The 18,360-nt window shown below is 41.2% G+C and overlaps 1 protein-coding gene across 5 annotated transcripts in view; it reads left to right on the forward strand.

The window, feature by feature from the left end:
- The window catches only part of LOC129700442 (neutral alpha-glucosidase C-like), a 58,166-nt gene that overhangs the window by 35,812 nt on the left and 3,994 nt on the right, over positions 1-18,360 (forward strand). For all 5 annotated transcript variants that reach the window (XR_008724062.1, XM_055640930.1, XM_055640932.1 and 2 more), the window contains 7 exons: positions 433-529; positions 2,791-2,892; positions 4,047-4,293; positions 6,671-6,735; positions 12,475-12,551; positions 15,352-15,426; positions 17,145-17,258. Coding sequence is in view for 4 of the 5 variants with exons in the window: in XM_055640930.1 (XP_055496905.1) it covers positions 433-529; positions 2,791-2,892; positions 4,047-4,293; positions 6,671-6,735; positions 12,475-12,551; positions 15,352-15,426; positions 17,145-17,258 (777 nt within the window). In the remaining variant the exon portion in view is untranslated. The remainder of the gene's footprint in view (positions 1-432; positions 530-2,790; positions 2,893-4,046; positions 4,294-6,670; positions 6,736-12,474; positions 12,552-15,351; positions 15,427-17,144; positions 17,259-18,360) is intronic.

Raw genomic sequence — 18,360 nt, forward strand, 5'->3', positions numbered from 1 at the left:
ACCCTGTTCCTTTCCCCTCCCCCCTAAACTATCCAACACCTACACACTTCTTCCATTGGATCTCTGTTCCCATCTGCCACCAACCCTCCTTATTTGGTATCACTTCATCTTCCTTTCTTATTAGATTCCAGAATCCACAAACTTTTAATCTTCACTTATCACGTCCCAGCAGCTTGCTGTCTCTATTCTTCCCTCCCCCACCTGACCATTACCTCTCAGGCAATTGCCTTCCCAATTGCCTCCACATATAGCTTGCGAGCTCTTGCCCTATTCCTTCCCCTCACTTCTTTATATTCGCTACTTTCCCTCTACTCTTTCAGTCCTGTCAGGTAGCCTATCCGTAAACCTGCTGGATTCTCAGAAAAAGGACATTTTCATTCGTTTTCGCGTATAAACTGAAAGCCAGCTGACATTTTTGTTGTTTTGCCTCAGCAAAGGGCAACGGCAGAAGGTCTGATCCGTCGATCTGGAGGAAAAGAAAGACCATTTGTTTTGACTCGGTCCTTTTTTGCTGGATCACAGAGATATGGTTAGTGAAATTGAAAGCTTTTAATGGCGATATGGAGTTACTGGCTGATAGTCTAAGCCTTTAATTGCTGTAATTTACAACAGCATTGTGATTGAGAGTGAAAGTTCTTTGGAACTTCATGGATTGATCATCTAGAGTTAAATGGCTTTACACTTGGTCTTTATCGTTAAGTAGCAATGATTTCTCAAATTTGACATGCTTTCCTGAATGCTAAACCCTCTGTTTATCCAAATGTATCACATTCTGCATGTTCTTTAGAGGATGTTTAAAGTGCTGGTTGTCCCAATTTATGGAGAGAATAGTATAAAGTGAGAAAGCCATCTTATGCACATAAAAACTAAGATTCAGTGTCAAAAACAAACTGTTGGAGGAAGTCAGTGGGTCTGGCAGCAGAGGGATAGTCGACATTTCTTGTTGAAAGTGTAGATGGTAGTTAGCCAGTATAAAGAGGTGAAGGGAGGAGTGAAGCAAGGGCTGGCAGGCAATAGGTAGGACCAGGTGAGGAGGGGGTTGACAGGCAGAGGAACCAGATGGAGACGGGGTGGTTGGGCTGAAGGTAGGGACAGAGGCCAGAAGATGATGTTGAAACAGCAAAAGGCTATTAAGGAATGTGTGGTGAGACTAAATGAAGGAGGGATGATGAGCAAATGAAACCAGCGGGGAGGAAATAAGAGACCCAGTAGATTAAGTACGTGGATGATGGGCAGATGGTGGTGGAATCATGTGGTGGAGGGGAAAGAGACAAGAAAGGGAGGCTGCAATGTAGACGGGTGGGGCAAAAGAACCTTTAATAGATCAGGAGAGTAAATAACACAATGGGTGCGAGTTACCTGAAAATATAGAATTCAGTGTTCATGCTTTTAGGTTATAATTGCCCAAACAGAATATGGGATGTTGTTCTCCCAGTTCGTGTTTGACTTAACCTTGGCAGTGGAGAAGGCCAAGGATAGACAGTTCGGTTTGGGAGTGGGAAAGGAGTGTTGACTTGGCTTGCAACATTACTGAGCTGCAATGAAGGGAGAAGAATTGGTAAATGTTCCCGTGATTGCAAAGCAGCCAGCAACTTTGTCAACAGCTGCAAGATCTAGCCTTACTTCTGTGACTGGGATCCTTTCCATTGAGAGACTCTTAAGATCTTTCAGGCTGACACTTGTATTGACGTGTGCACAGTACTCACTAGTGGTGCAATAAGCAGCAGCCCAGACATGTGGGCATAGGAGCCCCTCCCAATATTAAATGCTCAGCTATGTATTAGACCCTGCACTCTGAAATGTTCAAGCTCAGATATGGGCACACCCAATTCCATGTATGAGTAAAGATCCGCAGCTCTTGGGGAGGGGCAGTGCTGAGTCATTTTGGGGTTGCAGTGATCTGAAATTTGCTCCAAGGTCCTTGTGGTGCTGGTACTTTCAAAAAGTTGCCACACAGACTTGTCTGTTCCTAGTTATTTCACTACGGTGTGAAATAGTAGATGTACATACAAATCTGAATCTCTGATTTCAAAGGCTGTTACTCAACCTATTTATTCACTTGCAAGTTATGGACATTGCTGGCAAGGCCAGCATTTATTGTCCATCCCCAATCATCCTCAAAGATAGTGGTGAGCTACCTCACTAAATTGTTGTAGTCCTTTGGGTGAAGTTTTTCTGCTGTGAGCTACATGGTCTGCAAAATCAAACTATAAAGTATAAAACTGTGTGCATGGGATGTGTAGAATGCTTAAAAGTGTTATATTTTGTCCTACCGCAAGGTCTTTGCCAAGGGCAAACTTCCCATCCATGAAGTGAATTCTAATTCCCTGAACTCCTTCAAGCCAAACCCAGACAGTATTTTATCCTTGCGGGTTACCATCTGTGTTTCCAAAAACTGATTTTGATCACATAAAGTACTGATAGTACGTTTTGGTTAGGGAGTTCCAGAATTTAGACCCAGCAGCTCTGAAGGAACACTAATGTATTTCCAAGTCATAATGGTATATTACTTGGAGAGGAATCACCAGGTGGTGGTGTTCCCTAGTTGTGGCTGCCTTTGTCTTTTTTGGTCATGCTGCTATCTAAAAGTAGCCTTGGGTGAAAAAGTGCAATGCATTTTGTAGGTTATGCATCATGCTATTAGGATGCTTGATGGGTCCTAGATACATCCTTTAATAAGAGGAAAAATGCAGAAATGTTTTATTAATTAATGTGAACTGTCTCATTAACATTAGAAAAATCACTGAATTACTACCTGAACTGCTTTTTATTGCTTATTTTGTTTATTAGGAGCAGTATGGACAGGAGACAATGTAGCTGACTGGGGTTACCTTAAAATCTCAATCCCAATGCTACTTAATCTCAGTATAACAGGCATCTCATTTTGTGGAGGTAAGAGTCAATGTTGAGAAAAGATTGAATTTGCAATAACATGCCACATTCTCAGATATCTCTCAAGCTTCACAACCAATATGTTTGAAGAGAGTTGTCAGTGTTATTACATTGATGAAGACAAGTGTACAACTGGATCTCACAACCCGCAATGAAATGACTGATCATTTAGATAGGTCTCATGTTATTAGCCAAGATATCAGAATAATTCTCATGGATTGTCCCAGTGCACTGAATCTTTTAGTTAAACCCGAATGAAGGGACAGGGAATCCGATAGATGTCTTATTTTAAAAAAATGTCCCTGTTAGAGTCAGCTTTGATTACATTTCAGGTCTGTGCAAGGGGATTTGTACTTGTGGACTTGTGAGTGTGGTGCCACTTATCAAGACATGAAAAACGTCAGCCATGGAACATAAAGAATGGTAGAAAAGCGAATGTCATTGCTCAAAAATTGTGTGGGTGATGTGCCAGCTGAGCCCACAAGTCAAAGATAAAACAAGTCTGATGGAGCATCTGAATGGCTTAATCTTCTGTTCAAACTTACTTATACATGCATTGCTAATGTGAGGTTATAATGTTATAAAACTGAGGTCATAAATAAAGACATATACTGAAAACACTCAGCAAGTCAGGCATGTGGGAAGGAAAATAGAGTTACCATAGATCAAAGACCTTTCATCACAGTTGGGAAATTGAAGAAACTATTTTTTATCTGTGATGGTAAGTTAAGTGAATGGAAAGAGGGAAGGGAATATCGCTGGTGGGTCATGGCATCTGTCAGATGAAAAAGATTAAAGTGTTTCTGCTTTGTAATTGAATATTATCAGGGCAACCCTATAATTTAAAGGGGCAATTTAAAGGAGTTTTGTTCTGTGACCCATTGCTCTGTTTGCAAGTACAGCAGGGTTGTCACATGGTCAATAATGTATGCAGGGTATTTTATTGTGCGAGTTCGCCTTGGCAGCATTTTGGCCTTGGAAGTATTTTTGCCTTGGCAATATTTTGACAGTTATTTCCAAGCTGCCTTTCCCCATCGAGCTTTGCCAATTAAAAAATACCCATTAAAGTGAAGGAAGTGTCCCAAGCAAAAGGGGAGCGCACTTTGTCTTTTATTCCACCTTTTACTCTTCACAAATATTTGTTATGTCTTCAGCGGATGTAGGTGGGTTTGTACAGAACCCTGATCCAGAGCTCCTTGTTCGTTGGTACCAGGCTGGTGCGTACCAGCCTTTCCTGAGGAACCATTCCAACACAGATACAAAGCGACGAGAACCTTGGTTGTTTGGAGAGGAAAATACCAGAATCATCATCCGGGAATCAATTCACGAGCGATACACCTTGCTGCCGTTCTGGTATACACTTTTCTACATGGCTCACACCAAGGCAGAACCGGTAATCAGGTAATCAGCGCTTCCACTTCCTCCAATAAACAGGGTGTATTCATCAACAGATGCTGATTTACAGTTACGGGAATTGGAAGGTGAGGGGTGGTGATTACATTTTATTAAGATTTTTCTTGACAGATAGATATAGATAGATATAGATATAGATATGCCATTTATTGTCACTATACATGTACAGTGAAATTGAAAGCTGCTCGTATACTTAACATATATTTGAATTCCAGGCTGGTACATTGTAGAAGGAGCTGTTACTCAAATCTCTCCTTTACCTTTCACCTGAAAGCATTGATGTTCTGAGGCATAATTTATGTGACTGCTGACGCTTCTCTGATATCTCAGTTAGAGAATATTAGAGTTTGAGTCTCACAATAACAAAAGTTTTTTTTCTGCAATATTTTCAAAGATGAGTCTTTTATAATTATATATTTATTTTTGCCATTGCAAGTTCAAAATACTAAAGGCTGTCTGTTACATTGTTTAATAGAGTATCATTGCACTAATATCAATTTGCAGTGATTGTTTGTCAATTTCAATGGCCACCGGATGACAGACTGTTCTAAAGATGCAATACTATCTGATTACTGCAGGATATTTCCGGAGACTTATTTTTTCCCCAAGATAGCTATATTTCTGCGTGTGAATTTCCAAACTCTGTTTTTACTGGTTCTCTAGTTCCAGATCAGAATTGTGTTGTAACCAATTCGGCCCATGTAATATAAATGGGGTTCCCTAAGTTGCGTGATACCTGATTTGCATTATAGAAATATGCTTTATAATAGAACTACCTGTTCTTTAAAACTGTACCTGGATTTATTTATTATTTTAGCAGTGTATTGCAGTAGAATATAATGCAGAGAATTTGTCTCACTAGGGCTTCTGCAAACTGACAATGAGTGATTATTTCCTGAATGGAGTATTTATTTGAAGCCAGTGTTGATCAAGTTTTTTTTTCCCAGTTTCAGTCTTTTTAAAAAATACAAGTTCAAAACCCTAAAGGCTGTCTGTTACAATGTATCATTGCACTAATATCAATTTGCAGTGATTGTTTGTCAATTTCAATGGCCACCGGATGACAGACTGTTCTAAAGATACAATACTATCTGATTACTGCAGGATATTTCCGGAGACTTATTTTTTCCCCAAGATAGCTATATTTCTGCGTGTGAATTTCCAAACTATGTTTTTACTGGTTCTCTAGTTCCAGATCAGAATTGTGTTGTAACCAATTCGGCCCATGTAATATAAATGGGGTTCCCTAATTTGCGTGATACCTGATTTGCATTATAGAAATATGCTTTATAATAGAACTACCTGTTCTTTAAAACTGTACCTGGATTTATTTATTATTTTAGCAGTGTATTGCAGTAGAATATAATGCAAAGAATTTGTCTCACTAGGGCTTCTGCAAACTGACAATGAGTGATTATTTCCTGAATGGAGTATTTATTTGAAGCCAGTGTTGATCACTTTAATTCCCAGTTTCAGCATTAAAAATACAGTAACCCCTTGTTACAATGATCCGTATATGCGGTGGGGGGGGGGGGGGGGGGGGGGGCGAAGGAATGGTGGGCGTTGCCAATTGTCCACTATATCTGAATCGGGGATTATCATTGTACAAGTAGTAGAAACAAGCAACTGCCGATGCTGGTTAATGCAGAAAAGGACGGAAAGTGTAGGAGTAACTCAGCTGATTAGGCAACATCTCTGGAGAACATGGATAGGTGATGTTTCGAGTTGAGACCCTTCTTCAGACAATCCGGTCCGGAACTGGGCCTGGATCCAGGTGAGAGTTGAGGCGAGGATTGGAGGGGTCATGGACTGGACCCGCAGACGGCTGGAATATAGTTAAGGCTTGGCGGTGGCAGTGGAGACAGCAGTCACAGTCTGGAAGCAGCTGAGGAAGCTATTTCAGCCGCGGGTGGCATCAGCAGCCCGACCTGGCGGTGAACATTGGTAGGTCCGTCCGCTATAATCGAGGTCCGTAATAAAGAGTTACGTAAAAATGAGGGTTTACTCTACTCATAAGTTAAATATAAATCAATCAAAGTTCACCCTGCATTGTCCAGGGAATCTACCTTGATTGGAACACTCACAGGTCAAAATGTCTCCCAGTTTCCTGATAATGTGGAACAGCAAATGGAGTAGACGTATATTGATATGTTGTTAATATGCAGGTCTGTGGTGAGTGGAATTCAGAGAATTGCCATATCATCTATGTTTGACCTTTGAAAAGATCATTTAGAATATTTTCCACATGGTGAGAACTCTCCACAGATGCTGCTTCATCTGATGAATATTTCCAGTATTTTGTGTTTTTTTCACTGGTGATGTCCTTATGATTTAAGTAAATGATTGGTCATATTTCGTTTCACAGGCCTTTATGGGTGGAGTTCCCCGAGGAGACCAACACATTTGCAATTGATGACGAGTATTTGATAGGTATGTGAAGACATTAATAACTTGCTTGTTTAGTCAGTGCAATCATAGCCTGTAACTTGGCTAGGTTGTAAAGTGTGAGGATGACAATGGCATGATTTAAGAGGTTGTAGATGGGTAAGGTATACAGACACTTTATAGATGAAAATGAATGCAGAGAACTGATGTATTCTGAAAATAAAGTGATGTGTATTAAATGATATAATTTGAAATCTTGGAATATAGTAGATAGCGATACAAGTTTCTCAGGATGTTTAAAGATAAAATGCATAGAGTCGTGACGACACACGGCTTCAGTCATGGAGCCGTAGAACACAAAATGAAACTTTTTACAATGTCAGAATAAACTAAAGAACTGTAACCAACTCTGAGTGCCATGGCTTATATAGGATGTCATGGTCATGAAGAGAACACAGAGGAGATTTACTGGAATGGACCAAGATTGAAGAACTTAATGTGGAAAATAATTACTTCTAAATAAAGCTGTTGGAATCTGAAATAGAGATACATGAGCTCAAAAGGAAAGGGGGGAATGTTCAAGAGTGTTTATTTGTCATTTGCACTGGATGCGAACTCTAATAATGATATTTGTGTTTGCTGTAGCTTTACAGACACATGAGACTCAACAACAATAACAATATATATGCAATAAATTACCAGTTATGCTAAATAAACTGTACCATGATAGTTCAAAACCCAAAGTACATAAAGCAACCAGGGTAGTGCAAAGTTCCTAGTAGTTTGGTGCTGTGGGAGGGTTGTGCTGGATTCAAGAGCCTGGTGATCTTTGGGAAGAAGTTATTTAAGAATCTGGAGTTAATGAGTTCTTAGGCTCCAGTACATAGCAGCAAAAAGAGAGCGTGATGAAAAAAGAATATCTGTCCAAGAATGTAATCTAACAGAAGGAAAGCATTACTTGGCAGAGGGGAAGAAGCAAGTTGCTGAGGACAGAGTTGTGGTGGCTCTGCTCCCCTGCTTTCTTAAATCAACAACCAACTAACCTTCAGAACTAGGTTGTTGTTCTGACACCACGACTCAAAGCACCTGATCTCTTTCCTGTATACTGTCTCATCATTGTTGATCTGGTCGACAACAGTGGCATCATCAGTGAAAAAGATCGAGTTGCCGCTACATTTGGCCACACAATTATGAGTAAATAGAGAGTAGAACAGGAGACTGGGCACACCATTCTGAGGAGTATCAGTGTTGAGGGTTCGGGGTGGAGGAAATGTTATGACCAATTCTAGCTGGCTGAGGTTTGGCAATCAGGAAGATTTCAGTAGTTACAGATGGAGGTGTCACAGCCAGGGTCCAAAAATGTAGAAATTATCTTACTCAGTATTACAGTGTTGAAGGCTGAACTGTAGTTAATGAATAACATCCTGACATAGTGTTCGTATTGTCAAGGTGATTCAGATCTGAAAGTTGTTTAATGGAGATGAGTCTTCCATAGAAGGTACACAAAAATGCTGGAGAAACTCAGCGGGTGAGGCAGCATCTATGGAGCGAAGGAATAGTCTTCCATAGACCTATTTCTCCAGTGCGCACATTGTAAAAGGTCTAGATTGACCGGAAGACAGAGTAGATGTGAGTCACTACCAGTCTTTCAAAACACCTAAATAACGTCAATATTCGAGCTACTGGTGCCAGACATTGAGACAGGTCACTTTACTTTTCTTGGATACTGGAATGAATGAAATTTCCTTGAAGCAGATGGGGACAATAGACTGTTGAAGTGAGAGGTTGAAGATGTCGATGGAGACTGTGGCCAGTTGATTGGACTACAATTTCAAAGCCCGTCTTGGGACTCCATCCAGGCTTTAGCCTTTAATGGTATTCAGGCCGTGACACAGTCACTCCGCATTCACTTAATTGAATTGAACCTCTAGTTTTTTCTTGAATTCTTTCTTGGCATCCCTGATAGCCTTATAGAGATCATACTTGGCCTTCTTTGAAAGCCTCGGATCTGGACTTTAGCAGAGAATATCCCGAACATTCGAACATTCATAGAAACATAGAAAATAGGTGCCAGCACCACCATTCATTGTGATCATGGCTGATCGTCCCCAATCAATAACCTGTGCCTGCCTTCTCCCCATATCCTTTGATTCCACTAGCCCCTAGAGCTCTATCTAACTCTCTCTTAAATCCATCCAGTGATGTGGCTTCCACTGCCCTCTGTGGCAGGGAATTCCATAAATTCACAACTCTCTGGGTGAAAAAGTTTTTTCTCACCTCAGTCTTAAATGGTCTCTCCTTTATTCTAAGACTGTGGCCCCTGGTTCTGGACTCACCTAACATTGGGACCGTTTTTCCCTGCATCTAGCTTGTCCAGTCCTTTTATAATTTTATATGTTTCTTTAAGATCGCCCTCATCCTTCTAAATGTCCCCAACATGTTTTTCAAGCTTATTACCCCAATGGTTATGCTAACCAAAACTTTAGACTTTAGAGAGATACAGTGTGGAAACAGGCCTTTCGGCCCACCTAGCCCGTGCCGACCATCACTAGTTCCATCCTGCACACACTCGGGACAATTTACAATTTTCATCAAACCCAATTAGCCACCAAACCTGTACATCTTCGGAGTGTTGGGGGGAAAACTGGAGCACCTGGAGAAAACCCACGCGGTCACGGGGAGAACGTACCAACTCCGTACAGACAGCAGCCGTTGTCAGGATCGAACTCAGGTGTCTGTGAGGCAGCAGCTCTATTCGCTACGCCACCGTGCCATCCTAAGTTCAGAAGCATAAAATGACTAACATGGAAATCAACAAGAGGGTGGTGGGTGCAATGGAACGAGCTGCCAGAGGAGGTAGTTACTTTATTTCCATATAGAGCAGGGTGCTATTACATTTCTTGAAGCTCACTCAGTGACCACTAGATACACAGTGGTGGTATGTTCAACAGTACCAACAATATGATATGATTCAATAGATTGTTTATCCCAGGAGGACAGTCGTAATGGCGACAGTCATAACACACCACGAGATAAATGTAACTTGAAATTAAAGTGAAGAGTGGAAAGTCCAGGATTGGGGGGGTGTGCAAAGATTGGGGAGGGGGGGCGGGGAATAGTCGGTCTCAGTCTGCCCAAGACAGAAGGGGGAGGAGTTGTACAGTTCGGTAGCCACAGGGAAGAACGATCTCCTGTGCTGCATCTTGGTTGGACCAGTCTCGGTGCAAGGACATGTGCAAAACAGCAGAATAGTGCAAAAGTGGAGTGGACTATCCAAGTAATGATAAAAATCAACTGTAGAGAGACCGAGAAGATGCTGGAATCTTGATCAGAACAAGTGGTAGAGTAGCTTGGTGGGACAGACAGCATCTGCAGAGGGAATGGACAGATGGTGTATCGGGTTGGATCCATTCCTCAGACTAGACTACTTATTTTAATTTATTTTTGAGCATTTCAATTCTTTTTTTTTTTCCAAAAAAAGCATATATTTTTTTTTGTTTTTGTTTTGAGACACAAGAAATTGCAGATGTTGGTTTATGAAAAAAGACTCAGCGGGTCAGGCAGCATCTGTGGAGAACATGGAGAGGTGACGTTTCACAGAGTGCTGGAGTAACTCAGTGGGTCAGGCAGCATCTGTGGGAGAGGTGACGTTTCACAGAGTGCTGGAGTAACTCAGCGGGTCAGGCAGCATCTGTGGAGAACATGGATAGGGGACATTTTGGGTCAGGTCCCTCTTCAGACATTTGTGTTCACACTATTTAACTATATGGCCAAATTATTATTCGGCAATCAAAGATAGACATAAAATTTATTACAATTTTAAAAATAAATAAATAAATAAAAGGCAAGGCCCGTTTCCAAGATTTAAAATGAGATTTCGAAATTTGGAAGCACCAGGAAGTGAATTTTTATTTTCCAAATGAGAAACATCACATTAAAATATTGAGTATTTTTTCACACAGAAGATTGAAATTTACAGCGCAGACTAGAAAACTTCACTCAGAGAATGGCACATAATGCATGAGATTGGATTTTAATAATTCAAAACCTTTCAAAGATAATCCAGAAATGCCATTTTAGACATATCTGAATTTTAAAAGCAGTTGCTCAATTCGAAAAGGATGTTGTGTATGTGTACTTAAACTGAGTGGAATCCACAAACATAAAGTGAGACCGCTCAATTATTTCCATGTTGCAAATGATTAATATTGAGAAGCAAACTCCAGATACTTAAAAATAAATATTTTGCTTAACAATTTGAAAAGCATGTTTGTATAAAAAGGAACTTCAGATGCTGGTACAGGGTATATAGGCAAGGGTTATGCATCTATATCTATCTACAGATATCTATCTATATCTCTAAATCTATCTCTAAATCTCTCTCTCTCTCTCCTTCTATCTCCCTCTCTCTCTCCCCCTCTCCCTCCCTCTCCCTCCCTCCCTCCCTCCCTCTCTCCCTTCAAGATATTTGGTTTGGAAAGACGGGAATTCTGTGCTGAGGAGATAGAACTGTAAGGCAAGGGAAAGGACAAAGCACTGGAAATAAGTTCTGAGGTAGCTTTAGGACAAAGCCTTGGAGCCACTTGCAAATGTGGATTTGTTTTCACATCACTCCACAGGGGCAAGATGAGGGGGTGCGGTCAAGAGACACACTAGGTAATTGGGGTGATGTGGATAGATTTAGAATAATTAGTATTGGAACTGGAAATTTATGTTTAGTTTGGAGTGACTCTAAAGGACTTTGGAGAACGATGATGGTGCCAGCAGGAATAAAGTATAGACAGCTCTGGATAATGTTGGTGCCTGGGTGACAATTAGAATGTGTGGGTAGCCATGTGTTAACCATCCTTTTATCTCTGGGATTTGTACAAAACAAAATCAGGCAGATCATTTTAAGAAACAACCCTGTTTTCAGCTCGTGCAAGTCCTCCACATCAAATTAAGTTCAATAATGTTTACCTGATTCTGAGACAAAATTGCTGGCTGGGAGTTGACATTAAAGGGAATTTCATTCAGAGTTAATGGAATATGGCAGGGTATGGTATGAAGACACCAAGAATTAAGCCCTCTTGGTGAGGGACATATTGTAATTTTCAGTTTAGCTCCTTGATGTCAACATTAACTATTAAATATAGAACAGTTATTTCCCTTGAGCTGCCACTATACAATTTAATCATGAAAGGCAACTGCCTATCCTCTAACTTTAAACTAGTTCTAGTGCATTGAAGAGAGATATTGAGAGCTTCACTAATTGATTGAAGTGAGTAGATGTAATTAGGAACACAGTCACAAAGAACTTCAGATGCTGGAATCTTCTGTGGACCATAAAGTGCTGGAATAACTCAGTGGGTCAGGCAACATCTCTGGAGGACACAGATAGAAGACGTTTCGGGTCAGGACCTATCTTCAGCCGTAATCAGGAATGTTGATTCCCTGAAACATTCATCGCACTAACACCAGGAAATGCTGTCCCTCTGATAGGGTGGAAGTGGTTGTGGGTGGATGGTCTCGACCCTCTGGGGATGAATGGTAGGGGCAAGAAATCCTGATGGGGATGTTGAAGAGTAACCTCCCTGTGATAGGGACTACAAAGAGTCTCCTCCTCTTAATGGGTCTGAAGAGAGTCTCTTCCTCCTGATGAATAGGCTTCTTCCATTTCTTGATGGGATGGGAGTAGAGGGACCCCTCCTGAGAAGAGAAAATATGAAAACACGGTTTATCAGAGTTTCCAGTCTGTTAAATTAATGAAACGAATATGGCTTTATTAATTCTTGAAACCTGCAGGAGAAGCCTTGCTGGTACATCCGGTGACTGAAGCGGGGGTGACAAAAGTTAGCGTGCTGCTTCCTGGAAAAGGAGAGGTGAGTTTAACATTACAGGGATGACTCTTTTATCTCTTTAATCGTCACAAAAAATACATGGAATTTAAAGCAGAGAAATAGGACAATGTTAATGTCCAACAATACATGTTTCCTTTCACTCCTTTAACCATTCTAAACAGCTTAAAGGGTCCCACTTACGTGGACTTTACAGGCGACTGCCGGCACCCATCATAGGTCGCCAAACTTTTCAACATGTTGAAAATTCAGCGGCGACCAGAAAGAAGCTGCGACTCTTTGGAGACCTCTCACGCCCATACAGGCTGTATGGTCATGAGAGGTCTCCTATGGTCGTAAGATGTCACCCGCGACATGTCGTCAGGGGTCGCCTGTATGGTCGTGAGAGGTCTCCTATGGTTGTGAGAGGTCTCCAAAGAGTCGTAGCGTCTTTCTGGTCACTGCTGAATTTTCAACGTTGAAAATTTCGGTGACCAATGACGAAATCGCCTGTAAAGGTTGCGCAAGTGGGACAGGCCTTTTATGCACCAGTCCATTCTTTTAGTATTGACTTACTTTCGTCTAAAGTTCATTTCTGCTAGTCACCTGAACCATTCCATGTGGCAATGACCTCATTTAGCAAAGAAAAATGAAGAGTAAAAAAAAATAAGTAACTACAATATTTTTGAGTGAGAGTAGTTTATTTTGATGGGTACATGCTCTGCTGTAAACCTTCGCTGCCTGTCACTGCCAAAAGCAAAAGATAAAAGCTTCACCAAATCAGGTCTTTTGGCACTGTAACCTACAGTTCTGGAAGGGATAGTGATAAATGTTAAAAGTGCAGATGTGCCACCCCCTGTAGATGCACAGGAATGAGCTGTAGGAAGGGAGTAGGTGTTGGGAGATGGAAGAGCAACAGAGCCTTCAATTATGTCTATTCCATTTTCCATAATTCTGTTCCCACCTGTTCCTCTCTACCTGGACTCGAGACGTTCTCATTGTCCTTATCTTCCAAGCCACCAAGCTTCACATTCATTGGATCCTACCTGTAGATATACTGTATCTTCCCTGCCCCGAAGATAGACACAAAAAGCTGGAATAACTCAGCGAGTCAGACAGCATCTCTGGAGAACTGGAGAAAAGGAATAGGTGACATTTCGGATTGAGGCCCTTTTTCATTGACGTGCTGAGTTACTCCAGCTTTTTGTGTCTATCTTCGGTTTAAACCAGCATCTGCAGTTCCTTCCTACACATGTCTTCCCTGCCCCTTCCTTTTATCTTGCTGAAGGGACCATTGCCTATCCCTGACCTTCAGATGATGTGATTCACTCTTCTCTTTCCACCAATATATATATTCCTCTTTCCCACAGCAATTTGCATATAATTGCAGACAAGTAACATATCTTTTTATTTACCCAAACATTCTTTCCACGGTCTGAAGTGATTTACTTGTATTTATTCTGATTTTAGTGTACAGCATTTGCTGTTGACAGAGTGGTTCCCAAATCTGAGAACTGATATGCTGAACACTTCTATTGAGTAAAGGGGAAACTAAGAACTGCAGATGCTGGTGTACAAAAAAAAACACAATGTGCTGGAGTATCTCAGTGGGTCAGGCAGCATCTCTGGAGAAAACGGATAGGTGATGTTTCGGTTTGGGACCCTTCTTCAGACCGATTTTGGTATCTTACACCTTTTGTCTTATCACCGCCGGCCTTTGTCCAACCATCTGCCTTTCAAAATCCCCCTCACCTGTGTCCACCTATCACTCTGAATAAGGATTTCGGCCCGAAACGTTGCCTATCTCCTTCGCTCCATAGATGCTGCTGCACCCACTGAGTTTCTCCAGCATTTTTGTGCACCTCCACCTATCACTCGCCAGGCTTTGTTCCACTTTGACGGCTTTGTCCTTGGCCTTCTACAATGTCCTAAAGAAAACGAAACTAACCCTAAAGGTCAGCAACATATCTTCTGTCTTTGCGTATTCCCTCCTCCTGGGCTTAACCCTGAATTCAACCATTTCAGATTATCAGCAGCTCCAAATTTGCATTTTATGCAGCACGATTCAATTTTATTCCTGGTAATCTCAAATAATGACAATTTCTATTTACACCTCCACGAGTTTTATGTTTCTTACTCATTAACCCCTTTACTATCCTTCCCTAACACCATGGTCTCTCTTTCCTGCCTTTCCAGCCAACATCCCTTCGTACCTCAGCATCTTCAAATTCCTTACACTTCCTATCTGTTCCAGTTCTGATAGAAGTTTTTGAGCTGAGAAGTTAACTGTTTCTGTGTGCAGCAATCTTGCCTGAACGAGGGACATTGTCAGCAGATTATTTTGTTTCTGCTTCCATTGAAAGCTTAATTTATTTCTTCACCGTCCCCTTCCATTACCTCCTCTTGCTTTCCACTCAGTTCAGCCCATCTTTTCAACCATATTTTCACTCAGTGTCAAAACCTACCTTTTCAACCTCGCCTCCACTCCCTCTGCGAAAACATGAACTCCCATCTCATTTGCTGCTTTAATCAGTAAAACTGATCTTCATCTTATTTTTCTGATCTTCCCATCCTCTCCTATTGTCCCCACCCCACCCCTCTGTCCCATCTCTCTCATCTGCTTTTTTGACCATACCTTTCCTCAAACCTCCCTTCACATCCATCGTGCTCCCCCTCCTCTCTTCTCAGCTCCTGTTCAGCGTCCCACTCCAGTTGCATACAAAGGAAGTTCTGATTTATTAAAGTTGCCGTGTAATCATATTTGCTCAAATTGACTTTCTTGAAATTATAGACTTTAGCGTTAATGTTGACAATTTTTTTAACCATACATTTTGTTTCATTTAAGGTATGGTATCATCTTGAAACATTACAGCGGTTTAATGGTGATCAGATTCTTCTCACATCTGTAACTCTGGACAATGTAAGTATCAATGTAAGTTGTTCCAAGCTATATCATAGTGGAGCTGTTTTTTAACTCCAGCTATTTGAAGATAATTCAGCATGGAATCTAACCATTATTATCTTCAAGATAATTTTTTACAATAGTGGGGCAAGTGCTGCTGAGGGTTTGATATTATCCTTTAACCTCTGTAGCCTGTCAGGTAGAGAGGTCTCAGCATGAATGGAAATTATTGAGATAATACTGATAATACTGAGATAATACGGAGCTTATTGAGATAATACTGTCACTCCATATTGCTCCTCCGCATGAGTGTTACTTCACTCCAAAGCCCATGCAATTTCTGATAACACATTATTGTTTAGCTCAGGACATGCTGTCTTGATTTAAAAATTCAGAATATGATGATTTGCCTGGTATTTATTTCTGCATGTGTCTTATGTTCTTGTTCAATATTTAATGTTTTATTCTCAAGCAGATAATAGCATGTCTGAAATTGTTATACTTATGTTGAGGGCTAGATACAAATTCCAGGTACTTGGGTTTGGGCCATCTTTGGATTGCCTGTGGTCATGTTGCATTGGATGTTAATTTTTGCTGAAGCAGATCTCTATTTTGTATTTTATCAACTATCTGTGAAGCGTCCATTAGTGGCCATTTTCTGCACAACCTTCATTCTCTTGCTGATGTTCTTTTACAAAACATTGATGGGTTATTTTTTATTCCACGTTGGCTGTCGCTTCGTAAACTACCCTTCTCCAAACAATTAGATAATTTTATCTTTTATGATGATTTCTGGTTGTTTTCATTGGCATAAAGGTTGCTAAATCTGATTGGTCAGTAGCTTATAATTTGCCCGTTTCTTTTTGTGACAAGAAATTGTATTCACATTGCAGACTCTGGGACTCTTTCCATGTCCAAGGATGATTGACCGAATTTTGTCAGAGTTTCTGTTCTGCTCACTAATGTATGGTGCATTTACTCTGGTCCAGTTGGCTTGTAAAATACTGAGAGACAGCAGTCAGATTAACAGTTCAAATGGGCCAGCCAGATAGATAGCATTGGCTGCAATGTTAGGCCACACGCTGGGTACCCCATACTTTATGATTCATCTCCTAACAGCCCAAAGCACCGTCTACAAGACAAAGATCAGAGTCAAGATGGCGTATTCTCCACAACTGGATGAGTGCGGTTCCTGCAATTCTCAGAAAACTCAAGAACTCGCAGGAAGTTCAACAACACAGTCTGCTTGATTGGCGCCACATCTTCTACCATAAACAACCACTCCCTCCATTACTGCCGCACAGTGGCTGCACTATGCACTGCAGCTAGTCACTTAGGTTATTCCAGCAGCACATCTAAAAGCCATGACCTTTACCATCAGTCATGACGAGGACAAAGGTGCATGTTCACTTGAAAATATATTGCCTCTCTTTAAATATCACTGTCTAAATTCACCTTCAAACAACACTAAATGCTGGTGTAACTCTGTGGGTCAGGCAGCATCTCTGGAGAACATGGATAGGTGACGTTTCAGATCGGGACCCTTCTCCAGCACCTTCACCTCCACAGTTCTACTGTTAGCTTTCTTCTGAAAAGGAGCTGCACATTTTACTTGTTGAGATTTATGTCATTTTCCCAGGCAGATCTGTCGATTGTCTGCAATGATCCAACTAAGTAAGCTTTCCAGCCACAATAAGTCTTAAACAAAGTTTCTAATGGAACCAATGTCTCTGCAGATACCTGTTTACCAACGCGGTGGCACCATCATCCCCAGGAAGACATCAGTGGGAAGGTCCACAAAGCATATGGAGACAACGTCCTATTCCCTTCACGTTGCTCTGAGTTCTGAGGTAGGAATGTTTCTGCCCAGTTAAATGTACTTCCAGTGATATTGATGTGAACATGCCGAGCCAAGCAAAGTAATTGAATCTGGACAGCTGGGAACTTGCTCTGGTTGAAACATCAAATCATACAGCATGGAAACATGCCCTTCGGCCCAACCTTTCCATGCTGCCCAAGATGTCTTATCTATGCTAATCCTACCTGCCTGCATTTGGTACATATCCCACTGAACCTTTCCATGTACCTGTCCAATGCCTGTTAAATGTAATTATAGTACCAGCCTCAATACTTCCTCTGGCAGCCTGTCCCATATACCCACTACCCTCTGTGTGGAAAAAGTTACCCCTCAGGTTCCTATTAAATATTTCTCCACTCACCTTAAATCTATGTCTTCTGGTTCTTGAATCACCTAATCGGGTAATAGACTCCGTGCATTCACTTTATCTATCCTTCTCATGATTTTATGCACAGTGAATAATCTGGGTGGAGTGATGGCCATTGTAGAAACTATAAATATACTGGTATTGGAAGAGATATTTATCAGATCCAAAGGCATTTCATTTAGTCTCTGACGAACAATGCTGGCTGCTGATGATGGCTGCAAAATAAAATGCGCAACTTCCACTCTTTGACGAAAGAAAATTAATTCATGTTGAACTTACTATTGACATTTGTAGTTCCTGCAGTTTGCAATGGAATTTCTGCAAGAAGCCTAATTTATATTGACAAAAAAGGAGAGGATTTGGGCCAGCAAGACAATGTCAGTTGTCAGAGCAATCCCATAATTCCCTATGGCCCACTCGTGTAATCTATTCTCTCGTATATTCCCATCCACTCCACCCTGATTCTCCTGCCATCCACCTGTTCTCAAGGCAATTTGCACTAGCCAGTTTCTATTTGGGCTGTTTGAGGAAATTGGTGTAGCCAGGGAAATCGCACACTATCACAGGGAGAACGTGCAAACTCCACACAGCTCTACTCAACAGCCGAAAGTCTGCAGCCTCCTTTGGCTCTGGCATTTTATTTCATTCTTCACGTTTAAAGTATAATGTTTTATTTTTAATTGTCTACTGTATATCGTGTTGTTACCTGCAAGCAAAGCACCAAGGC

The sequence above is a fragment of the Leucoraja erinacea genome, chromosome 9, assembly GCF_028641065.1.
Source record: "Leucoraja erinacea ecotype New England chromosome 9, Leri_hhj_1, whole genome shotgun sequence".
Classification (NCBI taxonomy): domain Eukaryota; kingdom Metazoa; phylum Chordata; class Chondrichthyes; order Rajiformes; family Rajidae; genus Leucoraja; species Leucoraja erinaceus.